This window comes from Myotis yumanensis, unplaced genomic scaffold (assembly GCF_028538775.1).
Source record: "Myotis yumanensis isolate MYYU_CA2020_CCGP unplaced genomic scaffold, mMyoYum1.0.hap1 SCAF_10, whole genome shotgun sequence".
Lineage (NCBI taxonomy): Eukaryota > Metazoa > Chordata > Mammalia > Chiroptera > Vespertilionidae > Myotis > Myotis yumanensis.
The window spans coordinates 40,004,708-40,015,997 of NW_027223761.1; the positions used below are offsets into that span (position 1 = coordinate 40,004,708).

At 38.8% G+C, this 11,290-nt stretch overlaps 1 protein-coding gene across 1 annotated transcript; it reads left to right on the forward strand.

The window, feature by feature from the left end:
- The first annotated feature begins 2,936 nt into the window (after positions 1-2,936).
- Positions 2,937-3,920, forward strand: LOC139018390 (olfactory receptor 52E5-like). Its single transcript, XM_070427004.1, has one exon. It carries the CDS (start codon positions 2,937-2,939, stop codon positions 3,918-3,920), a length of 984 nt encoding a protein of 327 aa, XP_070283105.1.
- The last annotated feature ends 7,370 nt before the right edge of the window (positions 3,921-11,290 follow it).

The window sequence follows — 11,290 nt, forward strand, 5'->3', positions numbered from 1 at the left end:
TTGGGAGCCCCAAGGGCAAATGCATCTGGGAAATATCACTATAAATTCTTACTACTATACGTTATGACTTCACAAGCCCAGAGGTTGTAGTATCCAAGCAGATGACCCTTCTGGAATATGGATGAGCTGCTAAAAGAGTTGGTAAGTTGGCTTCCTATTAAATAATGGAGTCCTAGTAGAAATAAAGGCAAAGAAATATGGGCAGAGGAAGAGATAATAAAAAGAGTAAGATGACTTAGACCCATTTGTTATAAAGTCATGGAAAGAAAGGATTGGGAAAAAGAAAATAATTCTTAATTAATCTTGATAATAGAGGGGAAAAGGTGGCATGGAGCATCCCTAATTTTTATGAAGACCATCTATGATTCCGTTACACCTCATATTCAATGACCAGTGATCTCTTTCTCTCTCTCACATACACTTCAAATAGAGTTGAATTATCAAACTTATTTCTGTATGTTTTTTATTATTAGCAGTGGATCCTAAAATATTGATTAGAACAATAAATTAGAATATTCATCACTACTTTTTGTTTTAGAGCTTTTCCTCTTCAATCTTCCATCCATATATACAATGCAGATGATGTGTATCAAAGACATCATACACTGATGACTTCCAGATATTTATTAGCAGCCATGACCTTTCCAGAGTCAGGCATATATATTTTTCATTTTCATAAAACATTATCTGGAGTAATTATTTTTGCAATTATATATGTAATTGTCTATTTGATGTGTCCACTGGATATTTTTTCATAAATATCTAGGCGTGGCATTGTTGAAAATAGTGATGTATTTTTCACTTCTTAAGGAATATGCCCAACAGTTTTCCAAAGTAGTTTTACATTTCACGTACCAAACATCAGTGTATGAGAGTTTCAGTTATTCCACATCTTCTTTAATATATTATAATGTCATTAATTTTTTTTCTTTAGCTGTTCAAGGAGAATAAAATGAAATCATTTTGTGATACTAATTTTCATTTCCCTGCTGACTAATGTTGCTGAGTATCTTTTTATTTGTTATTAACCACTTGTATATCTTCTATAAAAGTGTCTGTTCATCTTTTTTTTCTTTTTAATTCATTCTTTTGTATTCTTAGTGCTGATTTTTAAAGCTATTCAACTTTATTTTCATAAAACATTATTTGGAGTAATTATTTTTGCAAGCTTATTGTCTTTCTTGCTAATTTAGAATGTAAGAGTTATGAAAAAAGGACTGTTTCTTTATCATGGCCACGTATCTTAGGTATTTTCACATTCAACACTACCTATAAAGTAAATAATAAATATTAAATAAACACTTGAAACATTTATGTCTCAGAAAGACTTAGAGGACCCACGACACCCTAACGTTACCATAGAATAACATTGTATTCCCCTAAGAACTAAATTTTAGCTGTTTAATTAAATGGATTTCTTGTGATCATAACTTAAGGATATGCTGCAAACTTATTTTAATATTTAATGGTAATTTATTATTTACTATTTTAATTACAAAATCTTATTTCTTAGAGTCTGAATATTTGCATTTACATATTTAAAGCCTACTTGTATGCATGCATATATGCATATAAGCATAACCAATGGACACAAGACACTGGGGGGTAGGGGAGGCTCTCTCATATCTCAGTGAATAGCACTAATAATCACTTAATAACCAAAGACAGAATACTGGAAATTAAACATGAGTTATTACCCTCTTCCATCCCCCAAATCATATCAGAAAGTGTTTCCTGCCAATTTATTTTATATACCATTGCCTTGCCATCTCCAGTACTATTTATTTAGATTAGGCAAGCAATATATCTCTCAGTTTACTGCAAACTCTTCCTTGCTTCTTCAATCCATTCTTCAAGGGGGGGGGGGGGGGGGAGGGGAAGGAGACATATGTAATACTCTTTGTAATACGTTAAGAAATAAAAAAATAAATTAAAAAAATAAAAAATAAAGCCTACAATAAGACTTATGGAAGAAACAACTTTTCAATATATGTTTACTCTTTTTTTTGCAAATGTATTGAATTTCCAGAAAGCTCAATTTTAGTATCATCCATGAACAACTTCTACCACCTGAGTAATTTAATTGGAAATGAATGATAGAGTGAGGTGAGTAAGATTGTAATTTCTAAGTAGCATAGTTCTGCAGAGATTGTAAATATTTTTAACATGGAAAAAATATGATATTATCTTAATCGCAGTAGGGATCCTATTATTTTTAGAGTCACGTGAATGGAACTTTACTGTTTTATAAACTCACTGATGTCCAAAAACTGAACTTCAGTGAAAATGGCAGCTTAACTCATATTCTGCCTGCTGAGAATTTGTGCTTGATTCAATATAAGTTTCATATCTACTCACTGCAGAATTAATGTCAACAACTTCACTCATAAATTAAGATAAACAAATAAAACTCTCTCATATCTCAGTGAATAGCACCAATAGTCGCTTAATAACCAAAGGCAGAATACTGGAAATTAAACATGACTTATTACCCTCTTCCATCCCCCAAATCATATCAGAAAGTGTTTCCTGCCAATTTATTTTATATACCATTGCCTTGCCATCTCCACTACTATTTATTTAAATTAGGCAAGCAATATATCTCTCAGTTTACAACAAACCTTACTTGCCCCTTCAATCCATTCTGCATTGTAACATTACAGAAGTCCCTCTAAAATGTAACTGAAATTACATCATTGCTGGGACTGTAGTAGAATATCAAATTTGGAATGTACTTTGGACAGGAAAACAAGATGTCATGAATCTGGTCAATTCTGTATTGGGAGCTTTTTAAACCTTTTATTATTTTTCACTCCAGGGTCTTCTGCTGTATTAAGTCAGAGAATTGATGCCAGGTATTTCCGTGACCTGAAAAAATGACATGAATGGGATTGGAGTCTTGAGTTGAGTGAAAAAACTGACCAGCAGCCATAAAGATGGCCCATCAGAACACCACCCAATTCCATCCTTTCTCCTTTGTCCTTTTGGGGATTCCAGGCCTGGAAAATCTTCATATCTGGATTGGTTTTCCCTTTTGTGCTGTCTATCTGATTGCCCTCCTGGGGAACATTACAATCCTGTTCATAATTCAGGCTGAGCCTACTCTCCATCAGCCCATGTTTTATTTCTTGGCAATGTTGGCCTGCACTGACCTAAGCCTGTCCACTGCCACTATCCCCAAGATGCTGGGCATCTTCTGGTTCAATTTAAGGGAGATTCTTTTTGGTGCCTGTCTTGCACAGATGTTTATGATTCATCTGTGCACTGGTCTGGAGTCTGGGGTACTGACAGTAATGGCCATAGACCGCTATGTTGCTATATGCAATCCTCTTAGATATACCATGATACTCACAGACAAGGTAGTGGCCATCCTAGGTATAGCCATGGTAGTGAGATCTTTAATCTTTGTTATCCCTTTTGTGTTTCTCATCTTACTGTTGTCTTTCTGTGGTGCCAGGATCATTCCCCACACTTACTGTGAGCACATGGGCATTGCCCGTCTTGCCTGTGCCAGTATCAGGGCCAACAATTTGTTTGGGATGGTTGCCTTTTCTGTGGGATTCATTGACCTTATAGTAATTGGTTTCTCCTACGTGAAGATACTCTGCACAGTGTTTCGTTTACCATCATGGAATGCCCGATTCAAGGCTCTCAGCACCTGTGGCTCCCATGTCTGTGTCATGCTCATCTTCTACATCCCAGCATTTTTCTCATTTCTGACCCACCGCTTTGGTCATAGCATCCCTGGCTATGTTCATATATTTCTGGCCAATTTATATATGGTTGTTCCACCTGCACTCAACCCTGTTATCTATGGGGTCAGGACAAAACAGATCTGGGAGCAAGTTCTAAGAATTCTTAACCCTAAAAGTGTTTGTTCCTCAGCTGCCCCAATCATGATGTTATGTATGATATTGTGATAGATCTACACTATTAAAAGAGAAACATGCAAACTGGTGTCACTCTGCTACGCCCACCAGCCAATCAGAGCGACTATGCAAATTAACCCAACAAAGATGACGATTAATTTGCATACGCAGGCATGGAGCGAAGACTGAAGGCTCTGGCTGGAGTGAAGAAGCCTCGCTGCAGCAGGAGGGGAAAAGCCAAGCCTTGCTGCGTCTGGACCAAAGGCCTGGGTCCCAGGTGCCGGAGGAAAACCAGTGCCAGCAGCCAGGGGAAGGAAGGCTTATTGCGCGAATCTTTGTGCAACGGACTTCTAATATATATATATATATATATATATATATATATATATGAATCATATATGTATGTATTTGTGTTTGGATTCAGTTAGAAGGAGAAACCAAGGCCGAGTACAATGTTTGTATTCTAAACACTCAAGCACTATTGCATTATACCCATGTTTCACCCTACTGACTTTCTGAACCAACTTGATAAAGCTTTACTAGAGACATTAATTATTATCTCCCTGCCCTCGTCACATGTCTGTTACATGTTCCATTATACAGCTGTGCTGTGTGTGTGTGATTCAACCTTACTTTCCACAACTGACTCAACTTGCCAAAGTTTGCCATAAGTTGGCTTTATTTAGCAGAATTAGCTGTATTTTTGCATTTCTAAAAGGCCATTTGAAATCTAAGAGAAATAATGAGTTCACCAAGGAAGCTAAAACGTTTAATAGAAGCTTTAGTGCCAGAATATTTGTCATGTATGAGCTATATTATGTGTTATTTATGTACAAAAAATTTTTCATTGAGAAGACTTATGGGCTTTTGTGCAATTTTCTAAAAGAAAACAACTTCAAAGGTAACCTCATTCCCTTAGCAAGTATGTGTTATCTTAATATTATTCTTTTAAGTCTGGCCTCTAGTGTTCCTGGAATACACCTTAGGGATCCACATACCTCAATGACCATTCAGGTAAATTTTGAATCAAGAGAGACTCCACTAATATCTCAGATATCTCTCCAGCATATATGCAGGGATTTTATGTAATGTAACCTGCTTTTGGCACCATTATGAAAACGAAGGTCTCTGCACCAATCAGAAAGGATATATGTTCATAGAAGCACAATTTACAATAGCTAAGATTTAAAAACAGCCCAAGTACCCATCAGCAGATTAGTAGATTAAAAAACTGGTACATCTACACAAATGGAATACTATGCTGCTGTAAAGAAGAAGGAATTCTTACCATTTGCAACAGCATGGATGGAACTGGAGAGCATTATGCTAAGCGAAATAAGCCAGTCAGAGAAAGATAAATATCACACGATCTCACTCATTTATGGAATATAATGAACAACATAAACTGATGAACAAATATAGAACCAGAGACATAGAAGCATTGAGCAGACTGCCCAGCTTATGAGGAAAAGTGGGGGATGGGGAGGTAAGAGATCAACCAAAGGACTTGTATGCATGCATATGAGCATAACCAATGGACACAGTAGCGGGGTGAGGGTATATGCTGGGGGGTTGGAGAAGCTGGGGAGAAGTCAATGGGGGGAAAAGAAGACTCATATAATACTTTAAACAATAAAGAATTTAAAAAACAAACAAACAAAACGATGGCCACTGAATCAAATCAGGAGAGAACTGTGGTAGTAGACAGATCCAAGTGATGATAAAAATGATTGGAAAGATATTGCCATAACTTCTGTCCATCATTGTTTGGTAACTGTTGCTCAAGGCTTTCATCTCCTGACACTTCAGCCCTGACCCAACCACAAGTCTAGCATGCTTCCACAGCCAGAGGACGCTCCCAGACACACTCCCAGGTATTGGCAAGAGAAATATCTTGGTGTGTAATCAAAGTGCAGAAGGGACAGGGACAGGGCACTGACTATGTCTGCTACAGCCTACCCTGCACTGGTAAGATCTTATTCTCTATGTTTGTTAGTTCTGTCCTGTTACTAGTTCTTCAAGATGTGGGTTATCACAATTTCTAAGGATAGAAAGATTCATTTCTGCCACTGCAGTTTATCTAGAGGCTATAATAACTTCCTTTCCCTCTTTCCTTTCTCGCCCATTCTAGATTCTGCTCACAGGCAATCAGAGCTTTTAGAAGTCACTGCTACTTCTGGCTGCCTCTTCTTCCATGACTCATGCTCTGAGGGGGGCATTAGTGTGAACTATTAAGATCTGCATGTGCCAAATGCATTGGGGGGAATTCATGTGCTTTCTCCCCAGACTTCTTTGTCTCTGATGTTCAAGTCTTGCTAATTCATCTGGTTAATGGCCAGATGCACTGTTCAGAACCCTGTCTCCATCTTTGTGGTTTTCCTATGATTAGGACTATAATGTGGAAAGTGCGCTTGGCCTGCACAATGGTGAGATGATTCATTCATTACCAGGACCGAGCTTTTTTTCTCTCCTTTTATCTGATCATAGGGAGTCTCCCTGAGACCATGTGTGAGGAGAGGGAAAGGCATTCATGCAAATGAGGTAGACAAAATGAGGTCTGGGACAACTCCCTTAAATACTATTCTCTTGATAGAATGAGTTGCCGCTATGCCTATATAACTTAATTGCTTCTTGTTTCAGACAGTTGTAGCTGTTTCAAATAGTGGCTAATTCTCTGTTGCATTCTTTGCTGCAGACTCTATGGGTTTATTCTGGGACTCATATTAAGACTTATCAGAGACTCCCCTCTGTTTCTTTATCTACCACTAATGCCAGGAGCACCACCGGTATCTCCCATATCCTGTAGTCTGAGAAGCAGGCTGCTTGAACCTCAGTCTAAACCTGCTATAGAGTTCTTCCTTGTTCTTGGTCCCAATCAAAACTCTCAGCCTTCGATGTCACCAGATAAATCATATGTTAGGCCAGAATTTTCAAGGGTTGTTTATGCTGTCTCCAAAATCCAGAGATGCTTCTTTCTTAGTGATAGGAGATGCATGTTACGATAATTTGTTCTTTAACATGGGGGTGATGTCTGAGCATGCTCCCCACCATTGGAAATGTAAAAACACCCTTAATATGGCAAGCTCCTGAATCTCTGTGTTACTTATCATGTGCATGTGTCTTATCAGAGAATCCAGGGTCTTTGACATTTTCTGCTTAGGCACTCTAATTCATATGATGACATCGATGTACTGGATCAGTGTGATAGGAAGCATCTAAATGATCTAGGTTGTTTCAGTCTGTATTGTGACAGAGCAAAAAGGTAAATGTAACCTACATAAAGTCCTTGTATGCGCACTGCTGCCTACCCTAGTTGGCTGACAACTGTTTTCTTGATAGAGATTAACTGAAAAGAGAACATCAGTGAGAATAATATTCACACAGTAAATGTTAGACACTTTGACTGTTTTAGTAAAGATGCCTAATCTGGCACAGCAGTTGTTGGGCTACAATAGTATTGATTAAGTAAATGAATGTATAACCAAACATAATAAAACAGATCCCAGTGTATTGTTTGAAAATTGGGATAGACATGAAAACTCTTAGGATTGCTACCTAGCAAAAGGCATATATTATGTAGTAACTAGAGGCCTGGTGCATGAAATTTGTGCATGGGGTAGGGATGCGGGTGGGGGTGGGAGATGTCCCTCAGCCCAGCCTGCACCCGGTAGCAATCTGGAACCCCTCAGGTGGGGGTCCTTAGGCCTGGCCAGCGATCAGGGCCTATCAGGGCTTTCTTTCCCCCCCAGCTGCCGGCAGCTTGCCCTGCCCCTGCTGCTGCCACTACTTGCCATCTGTGTGGTGCTACCTCCCCCTCCCCTGCCACCAGTCACCCCCCCTCTGCAGGCAACAGGTGTGGGGTGCGATTGCTTGGCTGGCCTTGGCATCCCTCTGCAAGGCGATCGTGGGATGATGGTGGGGCTCCCTGACCAATTGCATCACACTTGCCTTGGCTGGCTTGGCACCAGTGTGTGTCATAGCGTGGTCATCCAGAACAGTCCGGATGGTTGTTCTGCTGTTCAGTCGTTCTGCTGTTTAGTCGTTCAGTCAATTTGCATATTATGCTTTTATTATTATAGATTATTTAGACATAAACAACCAAAAACATCTTGGACTTTTATACTAAAAATGTCATAAGAATAGGGCTTCTTGAAAACATTTCATTCAAGTAGAACTATTGGTCAGACATTAAAAAGTTAGGGAGTGATCTGTTTTATAGTTACTATAAACTATAGGAGTGCACATAATTGGATTTATGTATTTTTTTATTAATACATTTTTGAGAAATCAGAACTTAGTACCCACTGACATTTGCCTAAACCCCCTTGCCCTAAGGCTTTGCTTTTGTATAATTAATAAATAAATAACAATTAATACTTGTATTTCCTAAGTATTAACATTCTACTCATTCAACTGGTACAGGGTGATGACTCTGAGATTCTACCTATGCCTTCATGGGCAAAATTAATTGCTTAGGGATCACAGAATGTGAAGAACTGAGAGGAAAGCTTCCTACCTCAGGAATAAGAAGATGCTGGGCTCTTGAGTCTCTGGCCCCTTCAGGGTCATCAAGGCAGTCTTTCCCTGGGGAAGCTCAAGCATAATTCTACCTCCTGAAAGCCAGAGTGTAACAGACTCAGACAGATAGAGCTGGAAATAGCCCTTCCTGGCAGAGCTCACTGTCTCCATCCTGTAAGTCTGGCTCCACCAGAATGGGAAGGCACTAAGCCACCACCGTGGTATTGGACAGCTGGCTAGAGCAGGGACTGCGGTGGGACTAAAACCGGGCTTTCAACTGGAAAAGCTATAGGATTGAAGTTGAGGATAGGAGCTTGAAGGGAAAGTAGGGGAGAAAATTGACAGGGCTAGATACAGATGGCTGTGCCAAAGCAGAGCCCAGACTTCTGTGTGCTCTGGGGAGAGGTTAGGTCCAGATGGGGGCTCAAGGATCTGTGGCAGAGTATCATGTGGGCGATGTCTTGAAGAGCCTTCATCATACTCTTATGGGAAAATGAAGAATGCAGATTTAAAAGGGAAAAAGGATTCCCAGTCACACACCCTTGATTATCATTACTAAGAAATCTTGACTAGTCTGCCTTTTACTGCCTTTCTCATTCCCTAAAAGTACTCTGGTCCCTTTCTGTTCTTTTCTTTACTTCCTTGTCCTTTCTATTTATATCCAATCTCATCTGTTTTGATTTCATTTTTCTCTTTTCCATCTTCTCTCCGCCATCTATTTCCTGGGCATGTATGCTTCTGTTCTCCCCATTCTTTCCACTCATTCTCTCAGTCTATCCTCCACCTATTGGCTTAGATTCACTCCGCTGTTAACAGCTTCCTCCACACCAACAGAGGTACCCCAGGGAAGCAAGCTTAGATTATTGTGTTCCACTCAATAACTTTCTCTGCTCCCTTCATCATTATTACATTCCTTACCCCTCTCTTGCCTCCAGGTCCTATTGAACAGGTTTGACATCAGAAATACTAATTTTTTTAAGATTAAGACAAATTCAGATCCACCTTCTCTATACTCTTAATTTAGTGCCCAAAAAGGTAACAGAAAAGTCTCTGCCCAGATGTGGGCCCTGTAGACACAAAAAGCAACAATCTTACAGGTTGGATCACTGTGGTTTGTTTGTGAAATAGCCCATTAGAGATAATAATTTTGCCCCAGGAAGACTGTCTGCAGGCTATCGGAGACAAGGAAGTGGACAGCGACACCATTTAAGCTGCACGAAGAAATCTAACAATTGGGGAAAAGAGGGAAGAATGATATAAATACAGGGGGTTAGAAGGAGAAGCATGAGGTACTGTGAGAGTAAAAGTACCTTTCAAAAAAGAGGTCAAGAATCCTAAGACTAGTGTGCAACTTTGGTATCAGTGCCCTGGCACACACTGATTCTTCTGATTGTTATAGTCACATTAATCTTTAAGATCTTTCCTTTGCCTTTGGTATCTGAAGTTAGAAGATGAAATCAAGGCTTACACACTTAGATATATCTAGGTGTGAAATTATTTTTATTCATCTCACTGAGATTCGCCTTGAATTCTTGAATTTAGTTATTGATGTATTTCATCTCTGATGAAAAATTCATAAGTCTCTATCTCATTCTCTCCCCCCTCAATCTGGAACTCTGACCATATGTAAGTTATTCTATCCTCTATTGTTTTTGTGGTCTTTTTACTCATGATATTTTTCTTAATTTTAAAATTTTATTTATTTTTTTTACTGCAAGCAATGCTGTCTTCAGAAGAATCTGTGTTGAAGTTCTCTGAGGCTTGAGATAAAAGCTGGTTCCTCAAAAAGGCTTTGGGCTTACTTCTCTCATCGGTGTTTCATCTTGTATTTTCTGGGGCTGCTACAATTTAGGATAACTTTGAGTTCCTCTTTGAGCCAAACAGTTGATGTGAACTCAGGCTGAAAAGTCACATGAGGACCAGCCTGCAGTTCAGGTTTTACAGGGAAACTTCTTCTACCAGTGTACAATGAGTTTGAGGAAGTGAGTTTTCTTTGAGTTCAGGTGGGGATGAGGGATGGGGATGAAAAAGTGAGTTTATTTCTAGCCCCTTTATTCAAGATATAGTGCTGTAAAGGCCTATCATGTGGGAAATCACCTAATGGTTTGTCACCTGCTTCAGCCTGGATTTTACCTCTGTCCCTGAGCTCTATTAGGTAATGAAAACTGGTGCTTTAGTTCATATAATGCCACAAATGTCCTCCGGTTGAAAGCCAACATCAGTGTTTGATTTTCATGTCTGGATGTCACTCAATCTGTAGCCTGATAATTCTTTCTTTTTGCCTGCTGTGGATACATTCAAGGTATTCAAATATACATATAGGTATAGCTATAGAAAAGGCTATTGGCATATATAGAGACATAGACTAACCATAGATATGATTGTTATTCAATTCCATCAGGAGATTTACTCTATGTACCCAGACCATCATGCCTCTAAGTGCTTTCATCTTTTACTTCCTTAAAAACTTAATTGTGGATACTATAGCCTTCAAAATGTATACTAATACATTTTAATAATTTAAGCTAAAATGTTCTCTTTGATTTTATACGTTTCATTAAAATAACATTTGATGCTCAAATGATTTTTTACTCATTAAGTATTAACCAAGAAAACACACTAAAAAGATTTCTCCAGTTCACACAGGAGAAGATATAAAATGAAACACAGATGAAAGAACAGCAGGGAAACATTATTTTTCACATTCAACAAATATTTTTTAGCCACATCTTATGTGTTAAAAAGTGTGCTAGGCATAAGGGTTGTGGGATAGATGAGGTGGGCTGTGTCCTTATCCTTATGGATCTTGCAAGCTAAGTATGTAGTCATCAGAGACTATGATAGAATTAACTCCTTTCTTCTTCAGCTACTCAAAGACATCTACCTCATGAAAGTCACTGCCA